General features: G+C 43.5%; 1 protein-coding gene across 4 annotated transcripts in view; it reads right to left on the bottom strand.

Annotated features, from left to right (window-relative positions):
* The window catches only part of twin (CCR4-NOT transcription complex subunit 6-like twin), a 313,182-nt gene that overhangs the window by 277,749 nt on the left and 19,250 nt on the right, over positions 1-16,183 (bottom strand). For all 4 annotated transcript variants that reach the window (XM_075697646.1, XM_075697642.1, XM_075697635.1 and 1 more), the window contains 2 exons: positions 13,842-13,985; positions 12,394-12,657 (listed from right to left, as the gene is read on the bottom strand). In XM_075697646.1, the coding sequence (XP_075553761.1) occupies positions 12,394-12,657; positions 13,842-13,977 (400 nt within the window). In that variant the 5' untranslated portion in view covers positions 13,978-13,985. The remainder of the gene's footprint in view (positions 1-12,393; positions 12,658-13,841; positions 13,986-16,183) is intronic.

Raw genomic sequence — 16,183 nt, forward strand, 5'->3', positions numbered from 1 at the left:
TGCATCTGCGGAAAACAGCACCTGTGAAAAAGCAATGCTTAGAAGAGAGAGAGAAAAACAAGTCATTGTTCTGGCGTTCAGTGGAGTGGCAACCGAAGGGGACTAAGGAGGCAGACGAGCCCCGAGTCAGGAATAGAGAGGACGGAGACACGATCATCACCTTGCGCGAGACGCGACCAGTCTTCAACCGTGATGGCTCTTGGCGACAGCAACCAGGACATCACATCTTTTCACTGCCTTAGATATGGAGTCTTTTGCTTTCATGAGCTTCACCCAAGAATTGAGCTCATTGCGAATGACTGAACTCCATGTGAGGAGTTCCTCTTGTAATACGGGGTTTACTGCACTATAAGCACACAGACAAGGAATGCGCACAGATTCACAAAGTTGTGAGACTGCGCGCGTCCTATCTATTTCTACTTCTGTTGTCCATGTGTTTACATCGAAGTAACCCCCGTATTACAAGATGAACTTCCACCAACTAGCCAAACTTACCGCTCTACTCCATGTGAGGAGGCATGGCTTTTGAGAGGAGTCTTATAGAGAACAGCATGACAGTTAAAGCTTTCAGCCCTTGTTTGATTGGATTGAATTTTGTTTCATTTCAGCTGGAACATATAATCATGCCTTATTAAAATGCACTGTTTCAAAAATTGCATCTGCGTCAGTCTTCCGCTTACAGACTGTAGTTGGGTCAGAGCGCACCTTGGTCAGTATTACTATGTATTATACATTCTCCCTTTTGTACCTGTTTTAGTATCAAGAGGCGGAATTTCGGGTGACTACTGCGTGGCTTTCCATCAACACTCATGTGTTTGTACGTTGTCCAACATATGCTGTTATTTACCTGTGTTGTTTGTAATCATTTGTTGTTGTGCAAACAACCTCAGTTGCATACTTCTGTCCAAATTGTGTGTAAGAAATGCACTATTTGACATACAATTAAAAAAAAACTACTACAGTGTATACAGAAAAAAGAATTCCTGGTATAAGTTTTCTCAGCACAATAGAAAAAAAGGATATTTCTTAATAAACATATTCGCCCCAGTTTAAACACAAATTCTAATATACGGTAATCTATTGAGCATCTGAATGAATGTGTGATGTTTAGTGGCGCAAGGGCCAGATATGGCTGAAGAGCACCAAGCCAGTGTTGATGAGTTTGCAGTGGAGTTATGATTTCTATGAAGTTGATGTGAAGGGGCCTTAAAGATGGTCGCTACAAAGTGCATAAAGTCTATGTGTAATAAGATTATGGCAATGACAAATGGCATGTACTATGAGCATTAAGGAGCATTGTGAAATAATGATACGGTTTACAAAATAATAAGACACTAAAATTGACTAGAGCACCACTGCCTCGTTAGAGCCTTTCAGACACAGGGGACTGGAGGCATGTGCAAGCAAAGCAACTATCACAGCAGCATCCTCTGGAAAGAGCATGCGCTACGAATTTGATGGGCTTATAACATGTACGACAACATCATTTAAGAAATCGAGGACTGCTTTGGTGTTAAAAAACGGTTCTTTACCAAGAAACATAGCCAGGTGAAGAGGGACGCAATATTGATATGCAAGAGCAAAATGTTTCTTTCTCTCATTTTTGGCTTTCCATCACTCCAACAGGACATGGAGGATGGTCAGCCGCTCACCACACCGACCACAGGTTGGAGGTTCATTTCCAGTAAGCAGACAATTGTGGGTACAAAATGTGTGCCCTATTCTGAGACGACAGAATAGGACATCTGTTCGCCGTGATTTTGTTGGGGAGGGCCAAAACCCTAACTGTGGCTTTATAACATGTAGTTTATTATTTATTTCTGCATTCCACATGCGTTGCCAGTGTTTTCGCTGTTTCTTTCATAAGAAGGGCTTCAGATCTGTGACAGGGACAGCAGCCAGAGGAATAATAGCTAGTGATGCGAGTGATGTGGCCATTTTATCAGCTAGCACATTACCCTCGATGCCTCTGTGGCCAGGTACCCAGCATATTACTACATGTCTATGTGATAGATAAATATTGCATAAGAGTGAGTAAAGTTCAATGAAAACAGGATTTGTATGCTTTTGTATTGAAATTAACGCTTTTATAAGACTTAACGAAGCTCTGAATACTATTGCTCTGTCGAGTTTTAATTTCTTTATATGTTTTACTGCAGAGAGTGCTGCATAGGATTCTGCAGTGAAGATACTTGTTTGCGGGTTCAATACGTCAGATTTAGAAAAAGAGGGAACAACAACAGCATAAGATACACCAGCATGTGATTTTGACGCGTCTGTGTAGAATTAAGAGCAGGAGTACTTCGATTGAAGTTCACGGAAATGCATTGTGATTTCGAGGTCAGGTGCGTGCTTTGTGACCTCTACAAAGGATACATCACAGTCTATCACCTGCCACTCCCAGAGTGGTAATAGCTTAGCTGGAGGCATTAGGCGATGTTCGAGAACTGCAACATCCATTTCCTCACTAAGTTCTCTTGCACGCAATGACAGAGGAAGTCTCATAGAAGGTATATTACGAAAAAATGTTTCGCACGTCAAGTCGTTAACGGTTGTGAAGCACGGATGTTCCTTATTAGAGCACACTTTGAGAAAATAGGTGAAGCTGATGTATGTTCTCTGAAAATGGAGTGATCACTCATCTGACTTATGTATAGACTTTCAACAGGGCTTGTTCTAAATGCGCCAGTGGCCAGGCGGATACCCAGATGGTGAACGGGGTCTAACATCTTTAGCGCGCTTGGTGCGGCAGAGTGATACACTACGGCACCATAGTCTATTTGTGATCGAACTAGGCTCCTGTAAAGATTCAGTAAACACTTCCTGTCACTACCCCATGTTGTGTGGGATAGGATCTTAAGTAGGTTCATTGTTTTTAGACATTTTGCTTTAAGACATTTTATGTGTGAAATGAAAATAAGCCTGGAGTCAAGCATAACACCTAGAAATGTGTGCTCTTTGTTGACAGGAATTTGTTGTCCGCCCAGTTCCACACAAGGACCTGGGACCAGGCCTCTCTTTCTTGTGAAGAGAACACAAGCACTTTTGTGGGGGTTGCTTTTAAAGCCATTTTGGTCTGCCCACTTGGGCACCTTGTTTAAGCCCTGCTGTACCTGTCTTTCACACACTGTAAGGTGTCTTTCACACACTGTAACGATCAAGAGAGTGCAACTGAGTATTCCTCCCTGGGGTACACCAGTTTCTTGTATAAAGGGTCGTGATAATACGTTGCCGATTTTCATGCGGAAGATACGATTTAACAAATAGCTTTCAATTATGTTCAGCATATTTCCACGAATGCCCATTCTTGACAAGTCTCGCAAGATCCCGTAACGCCATGTTGTGTCATACGCCTTCTCCATGTCAAGGAATATCGATAGGAAAAACTGTTTATGTACAAATGCATCGCGGATATTTCCTTCAATGTGCACAAGATGATCGGTTGTGACCGCCCTTCTCTGAAGACACACTGATAGGGATCGAGCATATTGTTGAGTTCAAGGAAATGTATGAGTCTGCGATTAATAATTTTTTAAGAAAGCTTACATAGACAATTCGTAAGAGCTATCGGACGGTAACTTGCCGCCAAGGAAGGGTCTATACCCTGCTTCAGAAGAGGGACCATAACCGCTTCTTTCCATGTGGATGGAAGGTACCCCGCAGCCCAAATAGTGTTGAAAATTGCGAGTAGTGTACCTTGTGTGTCAGTATGTAAGTTTATGATCATGTAATACATGACTCTGTCAGGTCCTGGTGCAGAGCTCTTGCATGTGTTCAAGGCAGCTCTCAACTTGGCAATACTGAAAGGCCAGTTGCATGGTTCATTGTCTGCATTTACATATGATTGGCTTACGTTCTTCTATTTCTTTGTGTTTAAGAAAGGATTGAGAATAGTGGACTGAGCTCGACACACGCTCTATGGGCTCCCCAAGAAAGTCTGCCTGCTCTTCTAAGGTATTCCCTTGATCGTTCACCAGAGGCAACGGATTTATTTGCTGCCCTTTTAGCCTCCTTACACCATTCCAAACTTTTGCCTCCTGTGTGTATGAACTTATACCTGAAAGGAACCTCTCCCAGCTTTCTCCCTTCACTTGATGTCGTATCCGCTTTCCCTGCAGTTTTATGTGTTTAAATTTAATTAGATTATCTGTATTCGGCGATCTGTGCAATATTCCCCATGCCTTATTCTGCCTCTTTTGCGCATTTCTACAGTCATCATTCGTTTGCAGGATAAACTTTTCAGCAGCATCACAAATAAAAGCGGTAAAACATGCAACAGCATCATCTATACTAAAATTGTTTATAAAATCGGGTGATAAATGAGTTGATTCTTTAAAATGCTCCCAGTCAGCTGATGTTAATTTCCAAATGGGAACCCGGGGACGGTTGTCATGCTGCGTTATTAAGTTTAAAGTTATAGGAAAGTGGTCACTTCCAAAAGGATTATTGATGACATTCCATTCCAGATGAGGCAGAAGAGAAGCAGAGCCCATTACTAGATCTATCGATGAATATGAGTTGTGTTATATGCTATAACAGGACAGCTCCTTCTTATTAAACAGGTAGGCACTAGCGGTCAGAAGAAAATTTTCAGTGAGTCGGCCTCTTGCGTCGCATCGCGTGTCTCGCCATAACATGTTGTGGGCGTTAAAATTACCCACAAGTATGTAGGGTACCGGGACCTGATGTACGAGGTTATAGATATCAGTTGTTTGGAGGTGATAGTTTGGGGGTATATATATGGAACAGACAGTTACTAACTTATTGAAAGGAACACCTCTGACACTGCCTCAAGGGGTGTCTATAAGGCCACGTGGCAACAAGCTACAGGCTTGTCTGCAAGGATTGCTACACCGCCACTCGAGGTGTTAGCCTCGTCACGGTCCTTTCGGAAGATGGCGTACTGACGAAGAAAGTTTGTGTACGTTTCAGATGTGTCTTTTGAACACACAGCAACTTTGGATTATGTTTTTGTAGGAGTTCTCTAATATTGTCAAGGTTATAAAGAAGTCCTCTAACATTCCATTGTAATATTTGTGTATCCATTATACTAAACGTATTTAGTGCTGTGTGCTTAAGAGATGAGGATTAGTTCACAGGCCCTTTGGAGGCGCCGTGACGAGAGTTTTGTCTTTTTTGGAGCGATCGGGAGAGCCTCGCCTTTCCGTAGGCGCTGGTGGCGCTGTCTTGCTGGTGGTTGCGTTTATCACCTCTAGCGAGGCGTTGGTCACGTGCTCTTCCGAGCGCTTTGTTGGATGTGAAGGTCTCGGAACACTGGATCAGACCTTTGAGGCCACTTGCCCGGAGGTGGATGGCCCCTTCTGCTGGGGTGGTGGAGCAGCGCTAGCTGCAACCGCCGCAGGGGCAGATGGCGTAACTGCCGACTCACTGCTTGTGGGTCGGACAGCCGCCGGAAGCCTTCGTGCCACTGCCCCCTGACACATCACAGCGGCAAAAGTGTTCTTAGGCAGATAGGATACCTGCCTACGTTCCTCCTTGAAACTTATATTTTCCTTTACTTTAATTGTTACAATTTCCTTTTCTTTTTTCCAGGATGGGCACGACCGCGAGTATGCAGCGTGCTCCCCATCACAGTTTACACAGTGGAGAGAGTTCTCGCAAGCTTCAAAGGTGTGGTCACGGGCACTATATTTTGCACAAGTTTGGTGGCCTCGGCAGCTCTGCGAACTGTGGCCGAAACGCTGACATTTGAAACATCTGAGGGGATTTGGCACATATGGCCTAACACGGAGCTTAAGGTACCCAGCCTAGATGGACTCGGGCAGGACACTTGAACCAAAGGTGAGTATTAGGTGCTTGGTTTCAATTTCTTTGCCATCCTGCCTCATCTTAATTCTCTTGACATTGACAACATTCTGCTCACTGAAGCCCTCCAAGAAATCAGCTTCTGTCAGTTGGAGCAAATCATCATCCGAGACAGCGCCGCGGGTGGTGTTCAGAGTGCGGTGTGGAGTTACTGTCAACTGAACATCCCCAAATGACACTAGACTGGGCAACTTTTCGTATTGTTTCTGATCAAACAGCTCTAAGAGGAGATCACCACTTGCCATCCTTGATGCCTTTTAGCCTGGACCAAGGACATCAGTTAAAGACTTGAAAACTAGAAAAGGGGAGATTGTTCATACTTGTTTATCTGATTTTTCTGAGTGAATGACATGATATCGTGGGAAGTTCGGCCTTTGACGTCCAAAGAACTGGAACACATCTTCGGTGCGCCCTCTTTTCTGAGGGCGATCAGGAAGGGGAGGGAAGGAACTAGCCATAGACAAATGTAATTTTCGGCAACAACGTCAGCCGCCCACCGTGGAGCCCTACAAGGGGACACTACAGTGACTTTAAAAACAGGTCCTGGAAACGCCAGCTGTTTGTTACCACTGTAACCAAATATGAAATAACCTAGGTTGGCTATTCACACAAGGTTAACTTTTGCTGCCTGGAAAAATTGGAAGTAAGCAGAAGCTAGGAGAAGACAGGAAAGATGAAAAGTGAGAGAAAGACAAAGGCTGGAGGAAGAGAGAGACAGGAAAAGGCAACTAGTACTGATTTCCCCCGGGTGGGTCAGTCCGGGGATGCCATCTACGTGAGGCCGAGGCCAAAGGGGTGTGTTGCCTCCGCCGAGGGGCCTTAAAGGTCCTGACACTCAGCATCGGCTCTACCCCCAGGATCCCCTTGTCCCCGGACACGGCTAAGTCACGCACGGTTAAATGCTGGACGGTCCTACCAAACGCCTGCTGACGCAGACGACCCTGCGAGGCTATTGAGCATTTGATAGGATATATAAACACTATCTGTGGGTGAGCACACGTGCACACACACGCATAACTTGTTGCTATCCCCCCTGGACTTACTCAGACTAGCCCCTGATGGCTATAGAAGTGTCTGTTTCCACAACAGTGCATGAAGCATATCTTGTTTTGGGACACAGCAACCAAATCTTGCTGTTCAGAGACTCAGCAGCATTTTGGGGTGTACCCTGAATACAGCGAAACAACAGCTTTTTGCTTGTCAGCTTCTTATGGATAGGAAGCATAGTCTTCACATGAGCCCTGGTGAAAAGTGGAGAATAAGCTGGTGCTAACTCAGCCAGGGCTAGTGCTTACTTTGCTTACACCAGGAAAGCTCAACATCTGGCTGAAACTTGTGGGATTAAAAAAAATTGTGGGATCAATTAAAAAATTAAGCTCCTATGGCTACCATGACAGGATATTTTTTTTTGTCTTCTGGTTGTAATTTTGCAACTAATTTGAAAAAAAAATTTATTTTTAAAAGAAAATTTTCATTTTTCACTTTGCATCTCCTCTGAAATGGACATGCATTTAGCATAAGCTTGCTTCAATTCCACAATGAAATGTGTGCATGAAAATGACAATTAAAGGGTACATTGTTTTTTGCTATTTGGCTACTTGTGATTTGTTATGCAAGTAATGTATAAATGTCTGCCTCTTCCAGTAATCCAGCTGGAATGCCAGAATTGTTCTACCTAATGTTAAACCACCTGCTCAAGAAAGAAAGAAAGAAAGAAAGAAAGAAAGGAAGAAAGAAAGAAAGAAGCATTACAGTGTGATATGTAGTAATAAAAAAGTACTTGTGAACTTTGGACTATCGGTTACTGGTGCACTCTCAGAGGCGCATGCACTTATTCATCACTAACATAAAATTCCAGTACTTACATTTCTACAACTCTAATAACAGGTCTATTAGTCAGGCTCTTGCTTTTCTCCATTACATAGCATGACGAAAAAAATTAAACGTTTTCAGTTGAACTGTACAGAAACAACACACAAACAACTTTTAAAAACGTAGTAGCTACACATCATGAAGCACTGCCAAACCATCGATGTTGTGTAGTGCAAAAGTAGAAAATATCAAACATTGATTCCCCAAAAGCTAGTTCTATAAAAATGGCTGCTTTCTCAGCGATTTTTGTGGTACACATCAACTCTACTCATGAGAAATTGGTTATAAATACCAGCATTGGCTGCGGCCTGCAAATGTTGACAGTGTAATGGCAGGCATTGTAGCACAGTGAGGCACAGTAGTTTAGTTAGGATCATGTGAGAATGCCTTGCCTTGTCACTATAGCAAAAGCAAGCAGGAAAACAAGTATCTGATACCGAACTGCACTGCTACTATGTTTTCCTTTCTTTATGCTGTTAATTATGACTTATCAGTCTGCTCAGATATTTATATGAGTACATCAATGGGAAGAAGTTGAGCATGAGTAGATCCTAACATGGTGGTTTACCATGTAGTGGCGCCATGTCGCATGCATGTCAACGAAGAATATGCAAAACTGGGTGAGTTCGTATTGATTCATGGCAAATAAGCAAAAGCAACAGCACACTAAAAATGAAGTCGAAGCACTTGTGTTGTGTCCATATCTTCCTTCATCTTCGCTTTCCCCATCAAAAGATGGGGAAGATGTTGAGGACTGGATCAGCCTGTACGAATGCGTCAGCACCAATAACAGGTGGGACGCTACTATCATGCTGGCCAACATAGTATTTTACCTCGCTAGGACACGTTGAGTATGGTTTAAAACACACAAAGACAAGCTCACCAGTTGGGATATGCTCAAACAAAAACTGCGAGGCTTGTTCGGCAATCCTTATGGTCACTGACTTGCCGCGAAGAAGGCGTTATCCAGTCAACGGAGCCCTGCATCATGTACATTCAAGACGTCTTGGCTCTGTGCCGCAAAGTTGGTGCACACACAAATGAGCCAGACAAGGTTTCCCAAATTCTGAAAGGTATTGCCAATGATACCTTCAACTTGCTGGTCTTCAACAATGTGGCGATGGTGGACGCAGTTATCAAAAAGTACCGCCGTCTGGAACTTCCAAAAAGCTGGCGTATCAACCAACAGTTTGCCCGCCTACCAAACACTGCGGCGACATCTTCCTGTGTCGAAGGCCCCCCATTCAACAACACTGGCAATGTTACATAGATCGTCCGACGAGAGATTGAGGCCACCTATCCGGCTGCCTTCAAATCCAGCTCCCTCAACACACCTGCGGTCACGGTTTCCATGATTCAGGCAGTTGTATGCCAAGAGTTCAACAACAAGGGTTTTCACACCATCTGTGCGGCCCATCCCCCTGACACCCAACCGGATTCTTCGATTCTTCGATAAGATGTGGATCTTATTATTCACCACGTTTCTACAACCCGTCTGAATGGCGCACTGCTGACGACAAGCGCATTTGTTTTCACTGCTGTCGAATCGGGCACATTTCTCGTCACTGTCGCAGTCGCTGGAGTTTCCTGACCCAGACCACCTATACTGGCTCCTCTCACCTAAGCCGCTCTTCTCATCCCTATACCGCACGCTCTAACAATGCCACCATTGAACCTCCTGCACAGAACCGCCCCTATTCACGGTCCCCTTCGCCCCAACGCTGACAACCTCGCTCACCCCAGCCCCGTCACTCATATTCCTGGACCCTCTACGGGTGCTTGCAGCCAGAAAACTAGACAATGCAGCACCTCGAGGTGACGCTACATTGGCCCCTAAGCCGCCAAATCCTCTACTGACGCTGCCCACTCATATGAACCTTCTTGGCGTGCAAGTCGATGGTGTTCCTGTATCTGCTCTTATAGACACTGTTGCGCATTTATCTGTTATGAGCGCTGCCCTTCGGAACCGCCTGAAGAAAATAATGACACCCGTCCCGATGCCTGTTGTCCGCATCACGGATGGTGAAACAGCTTCCGTAATTGGTATGTGTGCTGCCCAAGTCTCCGTCGCTGATTGCTCTACAATCGTTCTCTACACCTTCATTGCCCACTGTGTCCATGACATTATTCTCAGCCTGGACTTCCTCTCTGCACATTCCGCTCTGATAGAATGTTCAGCCCGTGCTCTCCACTTTGACCTGCCTGTCCTGGACCCCGCTGAACCACCCCCTTGTCGCCTCAATTCCACTGACTTTATTCGCTTGCCATTTTCAGCACTGACTTATGTTGACTTTGTGTCATCACCACCAAAGCCCGATAGTCACTACATCACGACTCCCATGCAAGACGTTCTTCTTCCACACGGTATCACGGCACCTCATACAGTTTTATTTACAGTCGATCCCGGATATATCGAACTCAAAGGGGAACGTGAAATAGTTCGATATATGGATAATTCGAAATATAAATTATGCATGCCAAAAGCTTCTCTAACAACTCCACACATCTCAAGGCAGCTTCCCTATGTCGTGACTAACGGGAACTTACCGATCTGTGCCCCCAAGGTGTGTAAAAAAACAAAAACACAGCGCAATGACCAGAGCACTTTATTTCGGAAGAAAAGAATCTGTGACCTCTGCTTGCTTTTTCTTCTAAGCTGTCCTCAAGCTTGTTGACAGTGTCCAAATGAGAAAGGCCAGCTCCTTCCATTGTGCCACAACAGTGGCGAATGACGCTGAAAGCTGATGCAAGTTCAGCTGCAGTGCATGGTGGTTGGTCCTCTTCGTTGGAACCTTCCCCGCTGCTCGAGTCTGCGTCCTCGTCACCCATGATGTCAGCCACAACCTCCGCATCGTACTCAGGGTATTGCGAGGAATTCCAAACGCCGCGGCGACTGATGACTTTTTCTTGCCAGCCTCCACAGTCGAATGATGTCCGCCTTTGTTGAAAAATCCAAATTCTTGCGTTTTTTTGCGGCCATGGCTCCGGAACACGCACCAAAAGCGTAAAGAAATATGCACTTCACCACACGAGTCTCAAGCCTTTGCGTTGGCCTTGTGAATAAAAGGAACAAAGTGAATCGAAAGACGCACCGCTCCGAGTCTCCGCACTACCACAAGTTCAAGCTGCACTGACCTCGTTCGTCTCGCTGCGCCAGCAGTGTCAGCCAACCAAAACACAGGAAACGGGCGCCTGCGGTCAGCATGGTTTCTCCCTCCTGCTTCCCTTTCACACCCAATCGCAGTGCTCCTCGTCACGTGCCTTTTACCCACACGCCCCTTTCTCGGAGTGCGGGGCGGCGTTCGTGAGATCGCGGGAACATTGCGAGAGCTTCATGAGAAGAAACGTACTTGCAGGGGTGGGATGCGATGGGAGAAGCGCACTTGCAGGGGTGGGGTATGGTGGGAGAAGTGCACTTGCCGGGGCACAGCTGAGCACGGAGTTCGATACATCAATATGCCGGTGCACAGTTCTATATACGCAAACAATAGCACTATACTTTTACATGGGATTCCCAAGGGGATTTTTCAACTGTTCGATATAAGCAATAATTCGATATATCCGGGTTCTACATATCCAGGATTGACGGTACATAGGCGTTGCCGCACCACTAACTGGCGTTTGCTGGAAAGCAACAAATCAGCGATCGGGGACCCCTAAATTCTTTCGTTGTACACGCAAATTCATTGTAGTGGTCTTAGTTGTACGGGTGTCAACAACACATATGAAATATATTAATTCAGCCAGGACATAATCATTATACTATAGGACATTTTGTTGTAGAGGTGATCAACTGTATTAAGCTAAACTGGATAGGTAAATTACACTTTTGAACTAAGAGAAATATCATTATTACTGCGTATGGAGGTTTGATAAACTAAGAAAGACACCAAATCAAAAGATATGTGGTTGCACTATCTTTTTACATGCCAGCTTCCCTTAGCATCATAAATTTTGATAGTGTCTGCTCAAGACTGGCTAATGTTTTGTTAATAAAGGAGTATTACACTGCACACTACTCAACCTGGCAAGTTTTAAAAATATATTTTGAAAAACAAATTTAAACGGGCCAGAAATGAGAAAATACCTTCAAATATATGGTATCACAGTGAATTACCGCTGCTGCTGTTTGGGCATGAAATTATAAAGAGGAGGTTTCACCCTTAATTTTTCTGCTAGAAGTCAACCTCTCTCTACCAAATAAATAAAAAAAAATAACTTTGAAGGAATGCTTTATGTATCGAAACTGACTTAGCGGTGCTCTTTAGTGTCCCTTTAAAATCAAATTTAATATACACTCTATGCTACATGAAATATTGATACTTTGGCAAAGGTACACAGCAATCAAACAACATGAGTACTACAAGTGACTTTTTTTCTTCTTCCTCTTTTTTTGATAACTCTGTATTTCATGTCTGCAGTTGAAAGTGAACATTTGGAATTAACTTATAGACATTAGATTCTGCAAAATGGCAAGACTACAGTGATTATATGCTAGAAGTACTATGCATACTAAGTAGAATTAATTACTCACAGCACCTACTATATTTGTGAATTGTGCATGCCTGGTTTAAGAAAATTACAAAAAATGTGATAATTTACACTTCTGGACTTTGAAATTTGGTGTCAGTACTTCTATAAGTGGTCCAGTTAAAAAAGTCACATAAATACAGGGAGCATGCAGACGCATCTCACCGAGAGTGTGCAGGCGGAAGAGTCTTCCCAACTCATAGGGGAGCACTCGCAGATGGTTGTGGTTCAAATGCAACTGACGCAGCATCACCAAATCACCCAATTCAGCTGGCAGAGAACGCAGCTTGTTGCAGCTCAGATCCAGGTGAGTCAATCCTGCTAGTTGGGCAATACCTGGTGGTAGACGTGACAGGCAATTGTCATTCAGGTACAGGCAGCGCAGGTGTGACAGGTTCCAAAGCGCAGGGCTCAGGTTACGGATGATCCCTGCAATAAAAACATTGGTACACTAAGGGAAAGGGAAACTAGCAATAAAAGAAGCACAAGTGCTACAAGAAAGCAGACTTAACACGCAGTACAGATTATTTCGCTGCAAGAAAAACAGAAGCATAATGCTACATAGACTTCTAGTATTACATGTCATTCAGAGTGCTAAGAGTCAACACCAAGGAGAAGAGTGAGAGAGAGAGAGAGAAAAAGAAAAGAGGCAAGTTGATAAAAAGCTTATTGCTAAAGCATTCACTACTTTTATGGGTCACTTCTGCTGAAGTGATCTTGGAGTCATCAGAATAGTAAACAGCACACATGTCTAAACATGTGATCTACTTCAACATTTCGAGTTGCTGGAAATACTAAATGCAGTCACGACTGAACACCACATGTACAGGCTACAAATGTAATGACTGGTACAAACTTGCAATGTATGAGAAACCCATGACGCAAAAGACACACTTCTTGTTTGTCAAACAAATGCATGGTAAACAAACACCTGGTTCTCTTCAAGGTGAATCCCATGAAAGAATTGAAAAAGATGTGGTATGTGCAGTTTCTGGTCAGAATTGTTATTACTATGATGAGATAAAATAGTGAAAATTGAATGTTTTATTATGAAGTGGAAGTTGAGGCTTTTGGAACTGACTAAAATAAGGATGTTTGAAAATTTTAATACAATTGAGCACTTTCTGGTAAAAAAAGGAAAAAAAAGAGAAATTAGTGGAAATGACAGGTACGGTGACAGTGTAAAGACTGGCTGGCTACACTGTACTGGGTAAACGGGTTGGAAGATTAGAGACCAGATCTTTAAAAAAGAATCCCATTTCATGCTACTCAAAATTGGTTTAATCAGCATGAAATAACACTGCATGACTTTGCAGAGACATAATGAATAAAGTTTACCTTCTATGTTTTAAAGGTTCTAAAGGCAGGCGTGCTCCTCCACCCCCACCTCCCTGGCCATTACTGTGTCAGGGGCAAGTTGCACATATTGCAGTTCATATTGCAGAGATCTATTTTTCTTTCTGAGCATGCAAAAGTTGCCCTAAGCTTACTTAAAAGAAATCACACGAGGCTCAAGAGCACTGCATAGGAACACAGAGAGACCATGGTCAGCAGTTTCGTAGACGAAAAAGAGACACTCCAGCCTTGAGCATAGTGCTCAATATTTTCCTCACCTGTTATCTCCAACTCTGGCCAGTAAGATTTCTTGCCTGCAGCCACATCTTCAGGGCACATGATGGTGTGTGACCTGCGTATAGGGTTGTAGTCATGCTTTTCTTTATCCTTGTCCCTGCAACCTGTCCTCGACATGGGTGGACCTAAAAGAAAAAATGAGAAAATGCATAAGTTTACAAACAGCTCAGAACATGCAGCACTAGCAGGTGACAGTTTTAGAATAATGTAGGTATATATGAGTTTGCACCTCAAGCATTGCATTAAGGGCCTAAACCTGTATACACCTGTGAAAAGCATCACATTTTCGAGTTTTAGCTTGCCCGGCATTCCGGCAAACAAATGTGGACTGGGCATTTTACCAGATGGGCAGGTGACGTGAATGTGAGTGGCTTGACAGGTGCTGTCACCTGGTGGCACAGAGTTCAATCAGACAAACACAGAGCTAGCATTGCATCAACCATGTATATTCTACTTCGTTGCTTATGTAAATTTTCGGCAGCGGCGAATTGTGACACAATTACACCTCTGCAAAAGCTTATACCAGCAGCAAAAATGAATACACTTGATTACTGCAACATTAGCTCTGTGTTTGTCTGGTTGAGCTACGCACCACCAGGTGACTGCACCACTCGAGCTGCTCACATTTACACCTACCCCCCTCTGGTAAAATGCCCAGTCCACCTGCGTTAACCGGAGAACCGGACAAGCTAAACTCTCTATTATCTTCAGTGCAAATGATCACTGAGACATATGCAACTGGCTGTAGCATGTCACTGTGAGCATAAAGAGAGCAACATAAATTCCTGCATGGGCTGCTGTGCATGTACATAAGCAATGAAATGTGGCCTGTTTATACAATACACATTCGGCACATGCCCACTAAGAAGAGTGCAACGCTAACACGTGCAACATGCTCATAGTTATACATGCAGCAATGAAACTTACTTTCTAATAACGCTGCAAGATTCTCCAAAACAAGCCCCAATAGAGACAAACCAATAAATTAAAAAAGAAAAGCAACCTACAACTAGCAGATAAAAAGTAAGATCAAGTGGTATGTGACAGTTTCACTATTGTTAAAATGTAATAACTTCCATTTGTATCATTAATGAACAAACATTGTTTACACAATCTATTTAACATGTATGTGCATTTTCATCAGTGTCAGTTTCATTGGACAACATGAATGCCATTTTCTATACACATACTACTCCAATTACCCACAAACATTTGAGGAAGGCCTCACAGCAACATACTTGCATCATTCGCAACACAAAGAAGGGAGATAGGATTGGTTATCAAGGAAGATTTTGATCCATTCTACTAATAATTGAGAAATCGTCAAATTTTTTTATGGACCATAGGTATGCAGCCAAGTTTTTAGCAGTTTTACTTGCCAAATGCAAGCCGCAAAAAGGAAATACCACTGTTTCTAGGAAGAAATAGAAAGCCTAGTACATGAAAGAATTGTCACCAAAACACTCTAGTTCCATCTGAAAAAAAACAACAACATAATGCCTCAGGCATGCTACTGAAGGTCAAGTATGATGGTGGCTGTACACAGGTGTCCCCATAAAATGAAACATTTCCAGCAGAAAGCACTGACAAGGACAGAAAGGGAGGACACACACAGTGGTGTGTGCATTATCTCTCGTCGTGTGGGAGGTCGCACGCGCTGGTGGCACCAGCACGTGTCCTCCACCCTTTCTGTCCTTGTCAGTGCTTTCTGCTGGAAACCTTTCGTGCTATGCACAACCAACGAGCGCAGGTAAACACTATTCTGAAATTCCCCTTAGATCTTCCCTGCCTTTTTCATATATACACTTTCCACTTCCCAAAAGATATCTTTCTAGAGAGCCATAACAAGACTGACTGTTAGGCTAGTTGGTTCATAGTATAAAGTAAATTTAAAGGAGCACAAGAAAAGACATGACAAGTGTGGTGTCTAGTCCTTTTCTGTGTCCATGTTATCTTTTGCGCTCCTTTAACTTTACTTATAGACGAGAACCATGTCCACTCAACTTGCAACCTTTGCTCAGCAAATGAGTACTGATGACAGACCATTTGCATAGTGGCTTATCAATGACTGAAACATCTGAAAATCACTGGGTTCACACATTAGTGATTAAATCAATTTCATGGACCTCCGAGAGCTCACGACAGCATGCAAGAGGGGACAGAGAGCACTGATCTTGGTTGTAAATATTACATTTTACCAAATTCTTAGTGACTATCCTGATACCTAAGGGTCTCTAAACACGTTCGAACATTCTGAATGAAGTTCAGTGGGTACAATTTCAATGAACATTTTGTCTGAAAATTTTGGATGAATAAATGCAGT

This window comes from Dermacentor variabilis, chromosome 1, assembly GCF_050947875.1.
Source record: "Dermacentor variabilis isolate Ectoservices chromosome 1, ASM5094787v1, whole genome shotgun sequence".
NCBI lineage: Eukaryota > Metazoa > Arthropoda > Arachnida > Ixodida > Ixodidae > Dermacentor > Dermacentor variabilis.